This window comes from Hermetia illucens, chromosome 1, assembly GCF_905115235.1.
Source record: "Hermetia illucens chromosome 1, iHerIll2.2.curated.20191125, whole genome shotgun sequence".
NCBI classification, from domain to species: domain Eukaryota; kingdom Metazoa; phylum Arthropoda; class Insecta; order Diptera; family Stratiomyidae; genus Hermetia; species Hermetia illucens.
Genome location: NC_051849.1, coordinates 50482772 through 50506917, shown reverse-complemented (window position 1 = coordinate 50506917; position 24146 = coordinate 50482772). Strand labels below are relative to the sequence as shown.

At 40.3% G+C, this 24146-nt stretch overlaps 2 protein-coding genes across 12 annotated transcripts in view; one reads left to right on the top strand and one right to left on the bottom strand.

Moving 5' to 3' along the window:
* LOC119646653 (chondroitin sulfate N-acetylgalactosaminyltransferase 1) overlaps positions 1-24146 on the top strand; it is a 345789-nt gene that overhangs the window by 261832 nt on the left and 59811 nt on the right. The window lies entirely within an intron of this gene.
* The window catches only part of LOC119646654 (synaptobrevin), a 102736-nt gene that overhangs the window by 57765 nt on the left and 20825 nt on the right, over positions 1-24146 (bottom strand). For 8 of the 10 annotated variants that reach the window (XM_038047180.1, XM_038047176.1, XM_038047181.1 and 5 more), the window contains exon 2: positions 18280-18335. In XM_038047180.1, the coding sequence (XP_037903108.1) occupies positions 18280-18320 (41 nt within the window). In that variant the 5' untranslated portion in view covers positions 18321-18335. Of the gene's footprint in view, positions 1-18279; positions 18336-18473; positions 18609-24146 lie in introns of those variants that run through there. The other 2 variants (XM_038047177.1, XM_038047182.1) reach the window with 2 other exon arrangements.

The following is a 24146-nucleotide window of genomic DNA, read 5'->3' as shown; positions in this document are numbered from 1 at the left end:
TTAAGCTTGTATTACCTTTTGTGAAATTTAAATTTATCTTCCGCTTTTATACGCCGAAAAAGATGTGAAAGCACAATGATCCGCATTAATTGAATTAATTAATTAATTAAATATCCCTCTTATGTATGACCTGCAGACTGCCACTTTAGCCGTGTAAACGGCTTATAAAGGGACTCTGATCTCGTTTGAAATTCAATGAAGAGAACCCTTCAATGATGTACCATTTGCAGATAAGGATTGATTAGAGGTCGATGTTTCTAAACCGGAGTGACCCACGGATGGCAATAACGACACGGTGATACCGGAGTGCATATCAGATCCCGCGTTACGCGTTATCTTCAAGGAGATTACTGCTAAGATCTACCTGCAAGCAACTTCAATACATTTACTAGAGCCGGCCAGCGAGATAACTATCACCGCAGTCTACTGTCCTCCAAGGTTTGAACTAATTTTTCAGACATTTGAAGAATTTATTAACATACAGGGAAATAGATTTCTGGCCGCTGGGGATTTTAATGGTAAGCATACTCATTTGGGTTCTAGACTGATCACTTCCAAGGGAAGACAGTTGCCGAATGTGCTAGCCCAAGACACAGAACTTGACATCAACTCATCTGGACCCTCGCCCGTCATTATGACACTTGCGAGCGTAGCTCCTATAACAAGCGATGTTAGTAGGAAATTAACATCCAAATCAACGAATTAGTTAAATTTCTGTAAATATATAACCACAAAACCAAACCAGCCAAATCAACACTCCCTTGAAAACCAGAAATGAAACAGACAAAGCCCTATTGAAATTCAACGAAATAATGACCGTGGTCGCATAGCTGTCTATTCCACGCCCATGTATCGCCTATGTTCTGAAAAATGGTAAACCGCATACCATACTACAGCCGGTCCAAGTAAACCGGAAATTGAGAAGACAATGGCAGCTTCGCAAATCTCCAGACTTAATAAAAACAATTGGCCAGAGCAAGTTGATCGCTCTATGAAACCCTTAAGAATCAACGGAAACAGAAGTTAGAAGAAGAACAGAAGTTAATAACGAGGTACAATCTGTTACATAAGAGCGTGGTCACTGTTAAATAATAACAACAATTGATTTTTCGAAAATTCGCAAATTTATTGATAATTTGGTCGTCAATACTCAATGCAAATACCTCAGTAGCAAGTCCAATCTCCTGCATTGTCGGCACCGTCGGGGCATACTTTCCACTAGCTTTTCTACATATTCTACCGGAAAAGACCTCCAAATTTTCCGAATTTGTCGAGAAAGTTGATGTAAATTACATGGCTTGCGTCTGCGAAGCTGCATTTTCATCAGAGCCCACACATTTTCTATGGGATTTGCATCCGGTGACTGAGATGGCCAATATAAAGTGACAACTCCGTTTTGCACCTTCCACTCGCTACACGCTCGACTCCGATGTTTCGGATCGTTGTCCTCTTGAAGGATCCAGCTTTCATTTTTCTTGATATACCATTGCTTAGCAGATGGTAACAAAGCCTTTTGATATATTTTATTCATTTTTTCGGCATTTAAATTCTCGGTAAATAAGAACAAAGTACCGAAACCTTTGTTTGAGAAGCACCCCCAAACATGGACCTTGACGGGGTGTTTAACAGTCCTTTGCAGCATCCTACTGGTGGAGGTTGTCCAGGCATGATTGATGCTCGGAAATGCCCAGAAGGAGGATTCATCAGAAAAAATTACGTTGCTCCAATCGCGGTCCAAGTTTTCCTTCGCTCATTCCACTCGTTTTTCAACGTGTTTTGCACTCAACATTGGTTTTTCCAAAGTACTGCGATATTTCAGTTTATTGGCAAACAAGTGCCTGCGAATCGTTCCGTAAGATATGTCAACACCTTTTGCTTTCAATTTCACAGCAGCTCCACGTAAAGTTAAAGTTGGATCTTTCGAGAACAATGCGAGAATCTTTTTTTCGTCTTTTTTTAAGACTTTGCTTGCACTTCCGCGATCAAGAAAATCATCAACGTTACCGACCTTTTTATGGCGATTTATCCACTTACTAACGAATTGCTTCGACTTTCCCATATATTTCGCAGCAGCGTTTGCGTTAATTTGGTTCCTTTTTCATGCAAACATAGAAAAATTGCCTCAAAGCGAGAGGCGTAAACAGCATTCATTTCGAAAAACCACACAATTGAAGACTAAATTTGACAGAGAGCTGACTTTTTACAAAAAGCATGAAGGACTGAGGTGCCCTCTATGTCATAGAAAAAGAAACAGGACGCTCTGATTTTTTATCTACGTGTAACAGTGACCACGCTCATATGTAACAGACTGTATATCCCCTACTACATAAACCGACTTTTCTCTGTCGAAAGCTACAAGAAAGTTGAAGAGCCCAGCTCAATGCAAATCGTCGCTGATATCAGCAGACGGCACCTGGACAACAAATGATGCCGAAAAAGGGGGCGGCATTTGCAAAACACCTGAAAAAGATATTTCTCCCCCACTTGCGGAGATGGGATCAAGAGTGCCAAAAATATCCATCCCTATATCGAAGGAAAACTTTCCATTTAGAGCCACACAAGTCGCTTAAATTCTTAGAAAACAAGTGGACCCAAATAAAGCTACAGGATATGACCTAATCACGGGAAAAATGTTGAAGGACCTTCTAAGTATCGCAATCACTCAAGTGGCACACATATTCATCGCTATTTTACGTCTCACTCATTTTCCCAAGGCTTGGGAGGTTTCAGAAGTTACAATGATTCCTAAATGTGTGAAGGACCAAACGCAGGTTGCATCATACAGGCCTATAAGTCTTCTACCTATCCTCTCAAAGGTGTTCGAAAAATTACTACTTTCAAAAATATCACTACATCTAGCGGAAATACTATAAAAAGTAATTCTTCAGCACCCGTTTGGTTTTCGAGAGAAACATGGTACAATCGAATAAGTGCACAGGATCTTCACTGGGATAATGAATGCACTGGAGAATAGAAAGTATTGCTCAGTGGTCTTTTTGGATGTAGCGCAAGCTTTCCACAAAGAATAGCACGAAGGATTGATTTTTCAAATAAAAAATAAAGAAAAACTGTCTTCGCGATAAGACAATTTCGTCATATGATTGAGATAAGCTCACCATCTTTATGGATAGCATCCCACTAACTTTTGCTTTCCACAAAAAGAACGCAGTGCGTACCCCACCACCCATCTATAATAGATTATATCGAGGTACGACAACCTTGTCGCGAGCACTATCTATGACGAGTTCGGATCAATTATTGATTACGCAAAATTTGCAATATATTTCCACTGAGGAAGAACTCGAAATGCTGAAATACGGAAACACGGGGCTTCGACTAAAACAAGTCTAGGTCTCGGAGGCCAGCTACAAGATATGGTGTAATGTGTAACTATTTTCAACAGCGTACGCCACTGTTGAATGAACACATGGTATATTTGACCGTCTATTGAAGCCAACTGGAAAATTTGGAGGCGCGGCTTCAATAACTGTCAGCGATCAAAAGTGAGTCACCATGCAACTATGCCAGTCGGGACCTTTGCACTACAGATTCAACCCTATTCATCTGGATCTTATTGCTACGATTTATTGCGAAGGACACCGCGAATGTCCGAAATGGGTCTTCGATCAAGTTGCCAGAATCTCCAGATTCGGCATACCCATTTCGAATCATCCTAGTCCAGCAAAGGAAGTCTAAAACAAGATTCTACAAGAACTAACTGCAGCGTACCATCCTACATCGTTAGCTCAAAGCAGCAATACACTGCCAAAATTGCCGCTGGATGAAAATATAAATGTCGTCTTATTAGACATTCGCACTGCTTGGAAGGAAGACCTCGGCACAACCGCTGTGGGGATGGTATATTCGTCGACTCACTATCCAACAACAAGTAAATATACAAGTCTAACATAGCCAAAGAATTAGGACAGTGTTGTCCATTCTTGTATGCAAGGTTTTGATGGATCATTGTGTATTGCACCGATGCCATAACAGTGCAGCCAGATGAGATGGTTCAACGTCTCTAACGCAAAACCGCACATTCTGCGCTGGTCGTTCTTCACCCGCTCTTTTATAATGCTTTCTACAAGATCGGCTGGCCACCACGCAGTCCTGAACGGCACACATAAATCCTTCCGTTTCACCGGAGAGTTCCCCAGCACACAGCCATCTATTCGACAGATACAGATCGACAAATGGCTACCAAAGACAATTCACGAGTTTACCGTGCATTGTCATCGATTTCTATTCATCGATCCGCTCTTGGTATGACTTCACTCTACTCAGTTAAGTGGAGTCAGACTATAAGCTGCCTTACAAACAGCCACATGCAAAGGACTCGCCTGTTCCTTACTGCAAAAATAAGCATGAAGCGAGGCAACTTGTTGGCAATATGCGCCAATATTAACCACACCCCTGCCTCTGATATCATCCGCTCCACATTAGAATTTGGTCGATGCATTCGAAATTTGCACATAGTTGTCTGTATCCACCGCTGAAAGTTTTCCAGATCGGTCTTCGTCTGCGACAATATTCCGAATGCATATACCAGTGAAGGGATAGCGATTACATTTATTACGCTTATTTGTTTCTTCCCTGAGAGATGGAATTTAAACACCAGCTTCAGACGTCACAAGAACGCGGACAGCATAGTAAGTTCAAATCACTATCTAGAGGTTATCAATGCCATGTCCCGAATGTAGCTCATGATGGTCTTTGCGGGTGACTTGGATTTGATACTTTTACATCTAGTGTGCCAGCTTGCACTTAGTACGTAAGTCATATTTGATTGCAAAACCACCTCTTCTAACAGCATTCAGTAGCTATGAAAGGGGATTCAATGGGATACAAAACCAAAAGGAAACCAACGAGTCCCCACTGGTAAAGTGAAATGTCACCCATTCTTAACTAACGTCAGAACCTTTACTAGTTTCGGATCGATGCAATATAAACGTATGAGATCCATCAGCCCGGTGTGTGCAATGCTGTCAAAAGCCTTGGCGTCTTCTATATATCAAGTAAACTACCGAATCGATAATGAACTGCTCTTTGTAGCTCCTTGATCCAACTCGGCAAGCCTCCCACTCGTGGGACAGAATGTTGTTGGTCTCGAAGCGCATATTGACCTTTCCACTAATATCGGACGTTACAAATCTGAACCGCGTACTTTTCAGAAGCAAGGTAGATAATCTCCGGCCACCAATGCCATGTAACGACAGACCATATATACTGGCGAACTTTTCGTACCAGAAATTCTGCACCTGATCCAGACCAGGGCCCCTCCTATTCTTCGGGCTGTTTATGATTTGTCGAACCTTCTCTTCGGTAGCATCAACAAAACCCATGCTCTGGGTAGTGATATGGGGGTTGCCACGGAAATCGACTTAGCAGGCTGGACAGGTAACCCCAATATTGTTTTGCTTCCCGAAAATTGTGCCGAGCAGATGCACTGCTGAGATTCATTGAGTGATCTGAAATGGCTAGGCTGGGTCTCACATATGTTGCAATCTCAATACGCCTGGATCGTTACCACCGACTTCATACGGAGAAAAGTTTCTGCTTGAGTGTGTGCAGAATTTCAATTACGGGTGTCTTACTGTGGATGGCATAGTTCCGATAAACCCCCTCCATTTTGTTCTTCACCCATCTGCTGACATTGCCCGTGCTGATTTGAGTCAACCTAACAGTGTCCTGACTTAATGAGACGCGCCGACGTCCCAGATGAATTTTCCATGGTGGATTTCTTCGATCACTCGAACCAATAAAATGTAAGCGATTTTTCTGGCCGCGCAACTACGTCAAAATACAGCGACTGCAGTGGCAGAAGTAACATATCGGGACACAATATCATTATTGATTTGAGATAGAATTCTCCGTGTTACTGAAGATAAATAGAGCCTGGGAATGGCCTGGTCGATGAGAAGAATCCACTTCCGAGAATTCCATATACATTATAATTCGTCCAGAATCTGAGCGGAGACTTTAGCGGGAAGGCGAAGAAGATTTCTTCAGTGACTACTAAAATGGTTGTCTGCAATGTGGCGTGAAGCGAACACACTACCTAATGATGGTCGAGATTGTCGCTGCGGATAATAAAGCGGTACTGGTCTGTAACCTGCTGCACAGCCACGCATATAGCGGGAGCAACAAAGGGTACCCCCATTGTGTAATCTCTTAGTATGAGCGGATCATAAAGAGGTAGATTTTCAGTTTACTTCAGCCACTGCGTACGCAAGCCCACTGAAGTAATTGCGTCGAAACAGCTGCAGTAGGCGGAGCCATTCTCTAGACGTCAAACCGATCTACGATTAGCGGCTTCAACACTGTGCTGCGCATTACGGGAGCTCGACATGGTCACCAAGTCACTTGATTCCCGCAGGTTATCCGTAGCAGACCTAAAATTTCTCCTTCTGATCTTGATTTTGGCATAGGAAACATGAGAAAGAGAATTCGATAAACTCGTCGTCATATTGTTCTGAGCTAGGTCAGATGGGCTTTATTGCAAAGGCAGAATATGCTTTATTGCAAACCCAAAAATTGTAAGGTTAGCTGCACCTCAACATTGAATATGATGACGTTGGCGATTTTCAATAGCTCCAGGATAGGTTATACTTGGACCTGCAAGCGTTAGGCTTCTAAAAACAGTCATCAACCACAGACTATATTTTTTTATGGTTGACCGACCTGATAACATTTTTTAATGAAAAAGAGTGGACTGAATCTGGCTACAAGTGTGCGAAATGAAACAAATCGAACTCTAACTGATGAATTTCGGCCAACGCAATAGCGGGTATACGTGATTATTGGTAAACTACAGCAAACTCATTCAGCTTTTATCCGATTTCTTTCTACTTTAGAATCGAAAATTTCTTGTTGTAAACGAGACATTAGTAATCTTTGTTCAGCAACAACCGTCATCTATACACCATATCGCATATGTCTGGAATCAGCCCCAAGCTTAACGAACTTTGCGGGAGCGGCGCAAGAGTCCCGGATGTCCTGTCTCAAAAACCTAAAATTGAACTATTAAAGAATGAGACTCTCTTCCAACAGAGCGAACCTGAGAGCTTCAAACTGAAAGCAGCATTAACTGATCAGGTTGATATTGATGCAGGCGGGAATTCTGGATTACTCTTTCACAAAAGGTCAATTGAAGCCAGTCGCATATTAAGCCGTGAATATAACTAAGAGATGTGCATTATCGAATCATCCAAACGGATGCTCAACGATTTTAGGTTCGAACAGCAGCTTCTGCCGTTTCCACAATGAAGGAAGGCTCCGTTGTACTCTGTTCTACTGAAAATTTCCAACGGCTCTTCTCTAGTTACTACAAATATTGCCATCGCGTCCAAAGAACTGAAGGCAATCGCCAGTCCTTTCTCGCTGAATGAATAAGATCTAAATAAACTTCGGTAAAAGATTAGGACAGGGGGTCCGACGGGATAGATCAACACTTAGTCGTCCCACCATAACCTTATAAACACTAATCCAAATTTGCATCCACCTGTAAACAGAGTTCCCTTTCGATTTACTGGATAGCTAGTGTCCTTGCTTCTGGATTTCTCCTTTCTGTTTTTTTTTTAGCAAATTGTTGTTAGTTTACTTGACCATCAGAAATATTTCTTGTGCGCACTGGATACTTCCCTACATATAGAAATCACTTTCGTGTTCTGTCTTCTTGGATCGCATACACATATCGCCACTCCACTGCATCAAACCGTCAATGCGGCTTAAGTATACCTCCACAGGATGTCCACACATGAAATACTTAAACTACTCTTCAATGAGATCTGTTTTTGCAGACAGCAAGTGAGCCTTCTCCTATCTGCGGTCGAAAATCAAAACCAATAACAGCAACGACTCTGAAGTCCGCGCACGGTTGTTGTCAGCCAACAGAGCCTATTTCAGCTCAACTTCTCACATAGGGTCAAAGCTCTTACTGTACGAGTACAAGACAATGTTCTTGCCAGTCCTCATGTATTCCTCGGAGACTTGGGTTCTTAGCAAGAAGAATTGCGAACTCTTGGCCGCGTTCGAGAGAAGAATCCTCCGAAGAATTATTGGCCCCCTACTTGAGGATGGACGATTCCGTAGCCTACATAACGACGAAATCTATCTATCTATCTATCTATCTATCCCATGACCTCAGGTTGTGGCTAAAATCCGGCTCAATGGGTTACGGTGGGCGGATCACTTAATCCGTATGTATGGGGATGATCCCACCCGGAAAGTCTATAAGGGAAATATCTATGGTAGAAAAAGAAGACGGGGCAGACCCTACCTGAGATGGAGCGATGGCCTAGGTGAGGGCGCCAGACAACTTTTAGGGATATCGAATTGGTGGACCTCGCCTTAAAACGGGGAGTTCTAGAGTTGCTTATTAAGCCAGGCCTAGACCGGATACCGGTTGTTGCGCCGTTGATGAAGATGAAATCAGCCACATTGTCAAACTCAAAAAGGAAATCATTCAGAGTTACGGCACAATGATTCAAAGCATCCTACTTCTGCAGTTCACTTAAAATTTTTGGAAGATATCCACTTTTTTTTCAAAAATAATGTTTCCAGTTTTCTAAGACTACATATTTGTGATTATCAAAAACTTTGATTTCGAACATAATCTTTATCAAATCATTTTTGGACTTTTCGCAAGTTTTAAGGCCTCTGAACCAATGTATCTCGATGGTGGTACAAGGTTTCAAGGTTTTTTTTTTGTTGACACTATTCCAACTTATTCTAAAGAACCCTTCTGCTTCTCATCACGAGTTTTATAGTTCTTGTGTCTCTTTTGAGCACTCGTGTTAAGGTCTCATTATCTGTATGACTTTCATGCGCAATTAAAATTCCTCGTATCGTAACAAGCCTTAGGCCTTGCGTCTCCCCATTTCCAGCAATGGGGGAAAAAAAGACGCTGATTAAGAAGGATAGTAATTTGTGACGGATTGAGGCATAACCACTGAATCCTTGAAGGGGATCTGGCAGCCGATTTTATGGAAGTTCACAGGATAATAGACGCAAAACAACCGGAAGCATAAAAATTCAGAGATATTACCTCCAAATGCCACACGAAAAAAATACTCGAAACTACTCCGTTTCTCAAATAACTTCAGAACAAACATTTTCAAAAGGAAACCTGAACCCATTCTGTAAAAACAATAGATTCAAATTATATCCATGGCAATAAAAGCATGAAACTTCTCAAAATCACTTGGCATAGAATGGTACTTATTCGTATGAGCTTGGGAATTTTCGTCCTTTAAACTGCGGCGTTCTAGAAGTTGGTGTATTCTAACATATTTTTCTAACTAAGCCTTTTCAAAGCAGATACCGCGCCTCAAATTCCGTACAAACACAGGGAAGTATGTGCGCCTATCAGAAAAGGATAAGAGCATCATAGAGAGGAACAGAGAGTTTATTCGGAGAATGTTCATATGATACTGTATGCTTTCCAGGGTTGGAGTGGAATAATAACAGCATCTAAAAAGGAACATTGGCAGAAAGAACATTCATATTTGCAAGAGAGGACTGCTCAGTACTTTGATTACTGTTAAATCCTTTTTTGGCTTTCAAAGCTTTTCAGGACCTAAAAAGGCTTGTAAGGTTGTTTTTCTTGTTCATGGAATAGATGCCGTACAACATACATATATAATAGGGAAATCTGAAACTATTCACAAGCCCGTACTTTGTTTGAAATTCAAAACTTTGAAGCTTGTTTTTCTTTTCCAAGACTTGTGAGACTTCCAAGAGTAGAACAGTCCAATATGGTGGAGCTGAAGTGGCATTTGTTAGAAACGTGTGCCGATACTTCACTGATTTTAATATATGGAATAAATGGATTATCTTGGTAATTTGGCTTCTACTCAAAATAAATCAAATCCTCTGATTATCTTCCTATGGTCCGTGAAGAAGTCTGGAACCTGGAACTGTCAACGATTAAATTTTATGGATTTATTAAATCCAAATTGAGGAGCCCATCGTAAAAGCGCTGTAACTTATCATAAACCGAATAAACTCTATTTGATTCGTCTATATGAAAAAGGTGATTCTGAATAGGAATACAAGAAATGTCAAAGCGTAAGAGGACTTGAAAGCTTGGACTGGATTGATTCAGAGTCAAATATAAAAGAAACTTGTACAAGCATTGAATGTTCATATCAGAATTATTTCAAATTTGAAGGTCATCAAACAGAATCTCTTGGAAAGTAAAGCCAAAAGACGTTGTTAGGTTGGGGGCAATCTGGGAACTCTTGTCTCAAAAGCACAGCGAGGACACTTTTCGTAAGAAGTTATATTTTGCAACGGATTTGGATGCATGAACGAGGTTCCTTGGACCCTGTTCAAAATTGTTACATTCAGTTGGCTGGCAGTTCTAATGACAAATAAGATGATCAAAAGACCATCCGAAGTGGCTGGAGACGACGAAGGGCATCCTCTAATATAGTGGCCTGAGGATGTCAAGGTAGAGGAGACACCTCAAAGGACGCACCTCATAATACATCTGAGGCAGGGGAACAAGGATGCGATCTATCGTGAATCCGCTCTTTCGATCGCGGCCGTGCCATCTTTTTTTTATTTTCAGGTTTAGATTGTGTGTTAATCATTCGATAGGCTCGAACGAATCCCCTTTGTGTTTATTTTTCAGGATCCGGTGCGGACCTACGTACAGGAAAAGGATATGTGAATTTTGGTATAATGAACGAAATCAAAGTCCTTAAAGGACTCCCCCTTCCACCTTCCTGAGCCTGGCTAGGACAGAGACGCAGAAACACGTATCGACGGACTACTTCGATGGAGCTTCAATATTTGTAGGCAGGCCTTCACGGTCAATTTCGTCAAATTTTGGGATTTTTTGGGATAGCTCCGGCCAGTCAGGATAGTCTTTTGATCATCGCCAATCCTACTGGTCATTTCAGAGTTAGGTAGACTCTATCTGTCTGTTGTCTGTTCAATAAATATCAGAATTAGGGTTGTGGAGCATGGATGAGGTGATGGACTCCCCTGGGTATGGTTATGGTAGGTGGAATCTAAATAATGGGAAGAAAAAGATGAACCGAAAGCGAAAATGTCCAAAAAGATGATTCAAAATCAAGGCCACGTTTATAACTTTTTTGACATTCAAGTTATTGGTCAATCATGAATTTGTGCCTCAAAGAGAAGCAATAAATGCTACCTTCTTGTCTTCTTGAAGCTCTTAATCGCATGAAACATCACGACCGTGGTGTATAACCACATTTTTATGATGAAGAATGCCAACGCATTCAGCCGTAATAGTCAGTGATTTTCTAGCGAGTGATTCAATAGATACGACAGATTACAAATCCGAACTTGTTGTCTGTTCCCAAAGCAAAAATGTCACACGAAGGCGACAATGGGACGATGTGGAGAGACACCGCGATAAAGGATATTTTCAATCACAAAAGCCCTAACAACAGGGGTCGTTACCTTTCCCGACAAAAAAACGGGAGCTTTCTGGTTGGTGGTCAGCTAAAACAATTATGGAAGTCCTTCTAATACTTTTCGAAGAGTCTATATTCTCCCTTTACAAATATTCGATCGGTAGCCACATTTGCTTAGACAAAATTACACGGTACTATCATTTGAAATTGTAAATTCGTATTATTCGTATTCGCGTGTTGGTCGAGTTGAATCACAATTAGTCCATCGATCTTGTTGTCTCGTAGTTAACAAGACACATACTATCATATATAAAGCCTTTGTAAAATGGTGTATGTGGGTAACAATTGTATTGATAACACAAAAATAAATGAATTCATAAATGGTACGGAAAAATGTACCCTTCCCCTGGTTTCGTTTCCTCTTTTTACTAAAATTACAAGCAAAATAAACGTTTAAAATTTACAAGACGACAAATGATCTATTCACTTTCATTTTGGTTACACGCCAGTCCTATCTTTACCAAGAAATTCTATAAAATTATTTCAAAGAATTCTTCCCAACAAATGGTGCTTAATATCCTGAAAAAGATCCATATCTGTTCCAGGATATATACTACCTTTCTTGGCAACGGTTTTGAACGACAATCAAAAGTCATTTCGCGAAGTTTTTATCTCAACTCCTGCATTTCAATCTCCCCCAAGGATTCTTCGATAATTCATTAATCGTGTGGCATACTAATTTCAATATCTAGCGAATTTTCCCTTCGTGAATCAGCTAAATAAGGTACAAACTTTCCCCAAGAAAAATTTCTCGACGCCATCGTCTTCTTGGTATTTCCTCATTGTTGTGCTCCATCTAAGTGACAACCGGGGCGATAGGTGGAATCGAGAGCGGTTTTGAATTAGTGTAGACCAGAGACAAATTTACTTACACTTTATCCTGCTGCCATGAATAAATTTGTGTTCCCAAAGCAGTTGAATGTATCTAGGATGAGAAATATACACTTGCAAGGATAATCACAAAGGAGAAACTGTAAAGGAAGCAAAGTTTCCAACCATAAATTACCGATTACCAGCCAAGCTTGTGATGCCCAATGGAGTTTCTTCCTTGTTTTTCAACAGTTTATTGTTTCCAAGGTAGAACAACGATTTAAGCTAGTGTTTTTCCTATACTCTTCCGTTTCTAGGAAAATTCATCTCCATGCGGCGGTTCGGTAGGAACAGGAAATGTAAATTAAGCTGTAAATTTCATTCGATCAGATCGGATTGTCTCAAGAGACATTGCCGAAGAAGCCTAGGATTTCACAGGAAGAAAACGTCACTACAAGGAACATGTTTAAGATATTTCAGTGGCTTTGGCATAAATTTCCTGTAAATCCGTTGTTGGGATTTGTTTTCCTTTATTTTCCATAATCTACGTAGGAATATTGTACGAGTGGGCGTTGGAAATTTGTTATTTGTTGCTTATACATCTTATTAGAGGATATCCTCAAAGATTACGCCAGGAGAGTAATTCAAATATTCGACGGCGATAATTTGTTTTTGGGAATTAAACATTTATTTTGGTTCCATCCGGACGATGGTATCTTCTCAAAATACGACAAAAAAACAATTTATTGGAGACCTACAATAGGACGACAATAGGAAAGTATCTAGGACATGCTATACCAACTTAAACAGAGATCCTAACGCGCAGATGTTTAATGTGAGTTAGAAGGAATAAGCCAACCATAAGGATGAAATCGGAAGATACAAATTATTGATACTAGTACCTTCGGACATCAAATATTCCTTAAATTCTAGGAACACCGGGCAACATATAAACATTTGAACTAAACAGTTAAATGCCCCGGATGATCTAGAATGCATCATATTATCTTAATCTCGTCACCTTTTATTATTGTCTTCTAGTCATGGTGGAGTGTAAGAAACTTCCCACCAATCATCGTACTTGTCACAGAAGACAACCGAAAAATAATTTAAAATATTTTTATTGCCAGAATCAGGATCCCTCTTAATAATAGCCCCAATTATCGCTTCGTAATTCCAACCTTTACACAAAAAAACGTTATAAGATGAACAAAGCTACGAGGGTAGAAGATGATATCAACGGGCTCCACAAGGGCACAAAAGTAATGCGGTTCCTTGTGGCCTAGATTGGCTTGTGAAAGCCGCCCACAACAAACGCAAAAATTAAGGCATTCCCCACGACAAGAGTGGATAATTCAATTCCGGACTAGAGAAGGAGGTCGATCCGTTGGTTAAATGAAGATGAGTCCTAAGTAAAATGACGGCTGCAACGATGAAGCAAAGAAACTTCAATATGTCGGAAATCAAGGGGGGAGTGAAAAAGGAGATAATACTAACGTGATGCCGATCCCAATCTCAATATGAAGATCGCAGTATAGGCAAAAAAACCAGCCGCTAATTTCAAGGATTTCGGAACTGGCAGGGCGAGCGACAAGAAACCCGACAAATGGGAAATCGGGGAAAGGGAAACTGTTTAAAACACCGAAGATGGTTAAGAAAACAAAAGAGAATGATGCCCTCAAACAGGAGAGAAAGAAACCGAAGCACTAGGACAGAAACAGGTTTTTCTTAACCAACTGCAGGATACAGATACGCTGAAGTCTTAAAGAGTAAAAAAGGGTCAACGCTATTAGGTATAAGGACTAATGCCCTACTTCTAGCCTCTGCAACAGGAGAAAAAGTTAAACCCGAATTCCTGCAAGGACTAAAGATAACGACGCAAGGATCTGCAAGCGTCAAACGGCCACAGTTGAGTCCTTAACTTTCTCACCACTTTGGAAGAACTAGAAAACGCTGGAAGGAAATCTCTGAACAACTCCCCGGAGAAATTCAATATTTAAGTTACGGCAACAAATGACAGGGAGCAAATGCAAGTGATCGCAATACTAACCAGCGTGGAAGCTTAAATACTATCCTATCCAAATAAAGGAATATATGCGTATGTTGGGTAGATCAAAGCCAACAAGTGAATTCGCTCGAAAACAAAGAAATTACACCGATTTCCGGATCAAGGTTATCTAGAAATGGATCGTAAAAGCCCAAACATAATAGAAGAAAACTGATAGTTTCATTCAGAGCAGAGACAACTCTTCAGACGATGCTTTACCCCTACAATGGAAGCAGTATGACTGAAAGTAGTTACAGATACAATTTGCTCCCCATCCACTGAAGACCAATCATTCATCAACTGAAATTTTCAAATATTTAACAAAAAAGCTATGTATGTGAGGATGCTGGACGTACTTGGTCTGAGAACAAAACGGGTACGGACAGAGATGTGGTAACCCAGCAACAGCAATTGCTTTGTCTTCATCGGAATTAAAATTTTTACCCTGATGAGTTGCTACCGGGTATCAAGCGATAACATGGAAAATTTCAACGGAAACTTGATACTCCTGTACCTTTTCCCTGGACTACCAGATTAAATATGCCGCATCGTGGTGTGATGTCAAGACTACATGAGCCCTACGACCATAACATCATAGATGAAATACCTCAGAAACCATAGGTACCCCACACGCAAGCTGAGCTTCAAGAGATATTTTATTATGGTTAGAGAACCAGGGCAACGGATCAAAGATGCCCGGTGGTGTCGGTTTCACTCAGTTTTCATGGATAAGCACAGTGTATCCGAGCCGTATGGTCTTCCGGGATCCGCCAATGTATTCCAAGTCAAGGCGATGCGACGATATGAGAAGTCTATCGATGGCTGGATCATGATTCGACCCCCAAGGTTTGGCCGACACCTAAGCGATATTCGTACTCAGTCGCGGCTAATGCGCTGAACAGTCTGGATGGTCTCAAAGTCACCTTCCTCAGGGTCATAGCAACATAGAGGGGAATGAACGAGTAGAGCGGAACTGCATTTTACTCATCTTCCATTACGACAACAGCCACGGTTTTGAGTACATGACATCAAAATGATGCACTACCGTGCCAATTGGATTCCAAGGAGCAGCCACTGATACCTACGTACCTCCCATTCCAACCACCAGAAGATAAGAATCCGTCCAGATTTAACCCCCGAAGAGATTTTTTTATTTTGAAAGAGACGACGTTCCGAAAGCATAAGGATACATTATGACAGCAGGTTTTACCTAAGATTTCGCATTGGACCCATGATGAGGAATATCATGCGTGGCTTTCGCGTGGCAGAGAAGGCAACATTTGTAGATTTTTCATACTACGTGGCAGTGGTTGCAGTTGCGAAGCATCACCAGAATATGAAACTTTATGGGAGTTGAACTATTCGCACTATCAAAGCATAATTAATAATGGTCAAACCGGAGCCTAGCGAACAAAAAGGCGGGGCAATCCTTATTACCAATCGCAGGTAAGACAATATTGATTAAGTTAATAATCGCAAGTCATCCAGACTTGGGTTATCCGTGAAGAAAAACGAAAAACGGGGGGCCCAAAATATATATATCCATTCTAATATGAGAGGTGTAAGCGGCAGTAGTGAACAACGCTGTGGACCAGTGGTTTGCTCCATTTATGTTGAATTCAAAACCCGACAAGGATACCAACTATCTTCTTCGAGATCGTCAGGTTTGCAACGCTGAAACGATTGGTCAGCATTCTCTAACCTGAATGTTATCACCAGGAACTCCAACGGGTCAAAGGGTGTGATTACTGCTGCTTTTGAAATCTCAAATTCGACGATAGGTATCTGAGTATCCTTCCGTGATGACGAGCTTCTTCCATCGCTCACATGGCACATGATTGAGACGGCTTCGAATTTGCCATTTCGATTTCGTATACATTTTGTAGCTGTAAATGATAATGATAAATCCTCAGAACAAACGCGAAATAGATCTCACACCTGTAGAGAACGGTATTTCCCATTTCAGAAGAACACGATAGATCGGTTGCCCGTGAAATATTGAGGATAGGCTAAACATTGGCAGCATTGCAACCGCAGTTATTAGAGAATATTTTCTGTGCCTTTGTTTTCTCCTTTTAGTCTCATTGCACGGAAAATTTTCAAAGCTTTTCAATCCCCAAGAAGCAATTTCGTCAGAAGCTCTTTAATCTCTACTTTGTCGAATACAGCGCAAACACTGTTAGTCTGTTGTTTGATGGGTTGCAGATTCAGATGGCGATTCGATGATATCAATGACCAGTTTCAGCATATCCTGGTTGATCTTGCTATTTTATCGAGCATGACGACGACCCAGTTTGAGCATAGCTGCGCCTAGAAGTTTGGAAACCACAAATCAGCGCGGTTACCAAAACGGTGAAAGCCAGAATAAAGAAAGGTCAATAACTTCAATAAGCTGAGGCGACGAATAAACTGTGTGGATCAGAGAGCTTGTCGACTTTGGTTATAATTACGACACTCGACAAGATGGGAAGTTACGTTATCAACAAAAAATGCTCTAAAATAAAATGGGAGGGCATGTTTTCGCGGAAAGCGAACTCTAGGCAAGGTCGATTCGGAGACATGTATGTCTGTGCCACCATGTCAATATTTGGGGAATGCACTGTCAAATATGGGCCAAAACAAGGATGGTCTTCAAATCGAACAACTCGCAGATTTTATTTGCAAATGTGCATTCGGCAATTAGCGTATCACACCATTTCACAACAATGCAGGGAATGTGTTTTTACTTTTTAACGCTTTCTACTCGCGAAGTTTGTAATTGTTGAAGGCCGTTACATCATAAATTCAGTTGGAAAAAGTGTAGCACCCAATGTAGTCAATAATTGCGTTTCATGCTACAGACCTTAAAAATAATTTATTTTTCTTTCTAATGCCATGTTTCCCCGAAGTTCTCTTGTCCTCTAAAATGCAAACCCACAATTTTCACCAGTTTTAGGGGCACGTCTACATCTAATCAAAGAAACGACAGCCCCTTCTCCGCCGGTTTTTGGGGCCCCCTTCTCGAAAAATAAGACCACCTCGTTCAATGGAAACATACAATTCTAAACTATATCTTATGGAAACACGCATTGCATATTAAACCTGATCTCCCCAAATCTCATGAGTGTAGGCATAATCGTTAGGAAGTGCTATACTTGGGTTACATACAGACTGAGAAGAAAGCCAGTCAAAATAGGCAAATCTCTTTCAAATCGACAATAAATATAAGCAATTTTGAATTTAGCACAACTCACAACTGATCTCAGTTAATTTCAAAACATAAAAATCTAGGAAGACCAAAAATTTCAAAAAAACCAAAGCCATCCATTGTTCAATCAACATATTAGGACTTTGAATAAGTTTTCGCTGTTTTCAACAGATGGCGCAGAAAGAACTCCGTGTGAGTAGTTAAAAATGGTAATGGACTTATAAGGAAATACTGGATTTGTACTTGACATTGTATGTCATACCGCCGAAATGAAAAAAACTGTCTTTTTCGGTGGCATTATTAAGCATGTCAAGCTTCGTGGCACAAAATAATTACCCGTAATTTTACTGCACTACTTATTCAAAAAAAGCGGGAATTCAAGGTCCTTGCCATCTGGTAGCTTGTGGCAACCAAAACAACATGCAGAGATTAGTTAAAACGCTTCAAAAATAATAAATTTTGTGTTAATGGTAAAAAACACTCTGGCGCACCACATTGAAAACCCCCAGCCTTGAAGGCTCGCATTTGGTAGGTCGGCTATGAGCTGCACAAACCGAACGAAATATCATCACATGGGGTCGCTATTGAATGCAGTTGAACCAAACATTGGTAGATGTCCGTTTTCCCGGCATGAAATAGCAACGTTTTCAGAAGGGCAAAAGGTAGTGACTAACAAACAATAATTTTAGTGACATGTCTTGGATAAAGCATTATTTTCACGAAAAATAGCGAAAACTCATTCAAGGTCCTAACAATATAAACAAACAACAATATCAAAAACTTACTTGTTGCTGGAGCCAGCGGGTGTATCATCTGGTGTTGCCATTTTGTTTGTTTATTTCTAAAAGCACAAAAAAATCACTATTAGTAATAATGCATAAGCAAACAATTCACAAGCTTTAAAGAGACGAAAATTAGGAGGTCAACAGAGTCTATTGTTCACAGTATGTCAATATTTGTACAAAGTAGTATTTATTACTCATTCACTGGTTCCACCTATGTCAATTGTATCACCTAAAACACTGCGTCGAATATAATTCCGCGTTCAAATAGCATTAGCAAAGCCAAATGTGATCATCTGATTAGATTTTTACTTAAAGTTGATATGTCGGTCGCAACAAGATAAGATAAATTTCTTTGTCATCACCCCATTTGCACTCAAATCGCTGAGCTGATGAGAATGTAATTCAGTAGGCGCGAGTACTTACAGTTGAAGGAGAAAGAGTACAAAGTAATTTAGTCAGCGACAACGCTTTGAAAAAATGTTTATTAATTGTCAATATAATGGATTGCTCGGTGTGTATCTTGAATCATGAACCTGAGCTGTGGGACCGTCTGAGTATTTTTGTCATTTCATCCCCCCATCCCCGGACTTTTAAATTTTTGTAAAAGACTTTGCTTAATGTGAGGGTATTTTGAAAATATCCCAACTAGATACAGAGATGACCGGATAACCGGATGACGTGAAGCGTAATCTTATATATGACATCACCATAAAGAGGAAATAACAAAACAGACGGATAGTGCGTTAAAAAATCTGAGACGTTGCTGTTGATACCTAAAAAATGACACTTTTCATATGTGCCATGAGTTGCATGTATGTAAGCGCATGTGTAAGAAGTTTTTCCCATTAACAAAATGAAGTAAGTTTCGTATTTTTTACGCAACAAAACGAGTTCTAAAACTGAGTGCAGACTAAGTAAGTACTGTATTATTCATGATTGAAGTGATTCAAAAGCCGTTCACCGACTTTGAATGTGACCGAATTGACACAAATGAAGCTGCTACAGCAGAAACAATCAGTGAAATCTTTGAAATATTTTGAGAAACACTAGAAGCGCCTTGTGGCACTTCTTGCTTAGCTGTTTCTTTTGAGACGAGGAAATAAAAATGGTTAAGTAATACTCGCTTTAGTTCGAGCTAATATATACATGTCCACTAAGAAGTACCCCGCGTCCCGGAAATGAGTATCTAAGTTGACTATAGGCAGCCACGAGGACAGCTATCGAACGAATTAGGAAAATGGCGAAAATTGCTTGTGCCCCTCTTAGTCATTGCAAACAACTGGCGTATCCTTGACTTTATAGTCTGAAATTACTTAAGGATGAATCTGTCCGTTTGCAGTAAATCGGCAAAAGCTGGTATACTATTATTAACTCCATGTGAGTAAATATCGCGACATCCTATGAATTTTTCGGATGGGTTCCCGGAAATGGGCCCTTGAACCATACTCTAACCCTCGCCTTGCAAATGATGTCAAAACTGAAACCCACTTCGGAAAGTATTTGGTGAAAAAAAAAAACAATTTAAATAATAAAAACATATACGAGAATGCGGATTCCTTATGCTCTACAGATAAGCGAACAAGACTTATTTATTACAATAAACTTCGCAGCCTAACCTATTCGGACACATCATTATCTTAGTTAGATGTAGAGTTGTGCGCTTGTGTTTTCTAAACTACTAAAAGTGAATTTTTGTTGGGGATGCTGGGAGTCCTATGTCCGCATTCACTTGATGATGAACTGAACCACTTGGAAAGCAACTTACTTCCTCTCTTGTGGTCCACGGACTCCTCTTTTATGGGTTAAATATCCAAGTTTTCCAAAAAAGTTGGATGCGATTACCACCTATCGTTACTTTCAGGTCAACTTTTTTGGAAAACTAGGATGTTTAACCCATAATAGAGGAGTCCGTGGACCACAAGAAAGGATGTAAGTTGCTTCCCAAGTAGTCCGGTCCTTCATCAAGTGGGTACGGACTCAGGACCCCCCGCATCCTCAACAAAAAATTTACTTCGGCCTGATTTAGGTCTGAACTTATGACGGATTTCATTTCAATATAATTCGTTCTCATGACATGTTTGCGATTATATATGAATGAAGCGATTACTTTCGATCACGCTGCTCCCAGGGCAGAGGTAAGGCAGCGTCTGATGAGTTGCCTCTGCTCTGGACGAAACTGTCAGTCAACTTTTTACTAAAAGTGATTTTGGCGGTTTTTACAATGTCTGATTTTGTAGAATAAAGAATTACCATTAACATTTTTTGCGAAATGAAATTTTGGTTGTGGAAACGTTCAAAATGTTGCAAAAGATTTTCACTAAGTCGACTATGTCGAACAAAACGAGAGAGTAAATTTAGTGCCAAAGGCGAGACAAAACCAAAACAATCGTGCCAAAATTGCTCAAAAATCAAGGCTTGCTCAAAGTTTTCTTAAAATATCGTGGTGTTGCACATTATAGGTACACATGCCTGTCTCCAGTAATTGATACTGATATTCAAATAACAAGTCGAGAAACCGGAAGCTTCAAGTATGAAAAGTTGTGTGTATTTCTTTTATAAAACCATTTGGGTGGACATTTGTCCCATTAGAACCTACGAGTAGCACGTTATATATGCATATACTATGTGAGAGTATCCACTTTCGGGTGATATTGACATTCATAGTCTTGAATTTGCACAGAAGCGACAATTTTGACCTATTATAACTTAGTTAGTAAAGCAATTCCCTTCAAACTTGGTAAGATTTCAAAAAAGAACGAAAAAGCTGACTGACGGATTCGTCCAGGGCAGAGGCAACTCATCAGACGCTGCCTCACCTCTGCCCTGAGAGCAGCGTGACTGAAAGTGACGACAGATGTAAATCGCTCCACTTAAATATAATCGCAAACACGTAATGGATACGAATTATATTCAAGTGAAATCCTCCAGACCTAAACCAGGCCAAAGTATTTTTTTTTTTTGAGGATACTGGGAGTCCTGAGTCCGTACCCACTTGCTGACGGTCCGGACCATTTGGGAAGCAACTTACTTCCTCTTTTGTAGTCCACGGAATCCTCTTTATTGAGTTAAACCCAAGTTTTCGAAAAAGAACGAAAAAGCTGACTGACGGTTTCGTCCAGGGTAAGATTATCTTCTATGCCATTACCTAAATTGCCGCTAAATTTCGTGATTCTATCATGAACTTAGTAATCAATTTCTAAAAATTAGAGTAATATAATATTATTGACTTTATTTGAGCAGATATGGGTATGGAGGGTATTTCGGAGCATAGGCACCATATAGTGGCAGCCTCCTGATTTTTTTCAGATTTTCGGTTGTGTAGTTTCTGAAAATGGATCCGTGAAAGAAATGATCACTCTCGACCTCTGTGTACATCTCTGTGATTTTTTCAGAGCTTTTGTTTGGATAGTTCGTGAGAGCTAAACCTGTTTCACTTTTTGGGGCACATATTTTGAACCCCCACTGCCCTACATTTCACCCAACAATAAAAATAAAACCCAGTTTCGGAAAGTACTAATCGAGCCTCCCTTCAATCTCAACACAAAATGGCGCCATTTGCCGTATGTAAAAGGATTCACAGACCACACCTCGTGACAGACATTGAATCGATTTTAATGAGGTTTTGTTTCATACAAATGATTAGAAAGGAACTTTACCGCTCCAGCCTGAGAGAACAAGAAAATATATTAGACTGAGTGGCCTACGTCTTCTTTTTCTAGAGAATGCCCTTACAAACTCCCCGGACTGAATCATCTTCACTCATACTCATTTCAGGAAATCAGTAACAAAGTGATGCTTAAATGGACGTAGATCGTCACTCCTACGGTGTGGCTTTTGGACCCCGTAATTTTGACCAGCAAATATTAACCTACTGTTTTCTCGATACGAAGGTAGAAAAGTCATAGAAATTCACGTCCGCTTTAGGTAGAATGTATATAAGAAGCCCTCGAGCTAGAAACGATTCTTGTGAAATTCTGACCAACTAAAAACTCCACCGGGAACACAATTCAAATAATGCTTCATGGGATGAGGTCTAAAATTTGCCTAATTCATTTTTAAAAAGACGGAAATAACTACAAGTCACTCTTCCTGATTCAAGCATCTCAGCAACTATATCCTCAGGACACTTGTATCCTCCCTTCAGGTTCGACTCTAAGTCAATAAAACTTGTTTTGGCAGTGATTGCACCATTTCATACTTGGCGTTCCGCTATGTTTTGTAATCATTGATGATAAGTCTATACGCTTTCCCCTATACAACAGACACATTTCCCAAGCAAAAATATTGCAAATGCCGTGGTCGGACTACACGCTATTTGAAAATCATAATATGAGTGGCCTTGCAAATCTAATTTAGTGCGTATCACAACCCGCATTTGATAACCGGTTGCATAGTATCCGTATGTCCATTGACTTCTACTTTGGTGCATAGTATTCTCTTCCCGCAGCTTCTGATCGATCCCGATTTCTCCTCGGCAAATATCAAACCAACACTTTTCAGGCAGGATTTTACCATGCTTACTGCCTTGATTGCATTTCCGCATCCATTGAGTATTTTGCGATGATAAGCGCGGCAGGTCATCAGCGAACTTAAAAATCATAGTCTCTTCTAGGACAGGATACAAAATCTTTGCTGAACATCACATTTCAAATTTTTGACATTCCACCCGAAACAATGTACTCTATGAGTCCGAGGATCGTTTCGTACAAGATAATCCTTTCGGAAAACAATTCTTTGCCAACTTGAAATGGGCGTCCTTAATCCAATTCCAGCTAGCGAAGTTGACTGCGTTTTCCATATCCAACGTACACACTTGCAAACGTTTTGTGTGGAGTCAAAATGTTGTGGCGGAGCAGGCGGAGCAATTAACAACATTCGAAATAAATTTCGAATGTTGTTAATTCGACTGTCAGATGCCACCACCGGTGTTCTTCATGGCGGAGTAGACTTGGAAATGAAATGGGAAAAATAATTGAAGTTTAAAAAGTATAGTTGACAATGAGTTTTCAGTCAAGCTAAACGAATTATTAAAAAGTTGTAAAATTTTCGACTGAGAGAGTCTCGCTAACTATTCCTTAACTTTGAGAGAGTCTCGCCAATTATTCCTTAACTTTGAGAGAGTCTCGCTAATTATTCTTTAACTTTATATCAATAAAATTATTTAAGCTGTGATTCCTAAGTTTATTTTAAAATGTCAAGGCTCCGAATCGGAAGCAGTGGCTAGCGATATTCATATCCAATATCTGGAAGAATCTAGAACAATCAAATCGTATCAAGACTAAAATATTCTCAAATTATCCCCGAGCGTATTAAGCCTTCACTGTCAATCTGCCTCCATGTCGTTTCCCATCGACATGGCTCATATTAGCTAGCGAGTATTCATCAGTGCGGGCTGCGTGATTATGCCATCCAAAACACCTCTTTTGCAAATTTTCCCACTGATAGCGTCAAAATCTCATTCGGGATGTCATCCCAATCTGTGATTTTGTTGTCATCAATTCTTCTACATATTTAATACATCACCTCCGCGTTAACAAAAGATACCGCATACTTGTTGAATTGGGCCACGATTTATTTCCCCCAGTTTTCGCAGTAATAACAAAGAGTGAGGAGGGAAGTTAGTGGCAAGATACCTGTATTGATCTTTGCCCTTGCAATCTCTTCATTGCCAGTCACCTTGCATAAAAACTAGAGTTTCTAGATCGAGCAACTCAATTATCACTAGTGAAGGTTTATGCCCTTTTCTCCAAATTACAACACCCACATTAAAATTTTAACACCTGCGGCACTTCCATAGCAAAAAAAGCTTGCGTTGTCCTGCGCACTCCCTAGATCAATGGCCAACTCCAATTCTACCAGGTGATCAT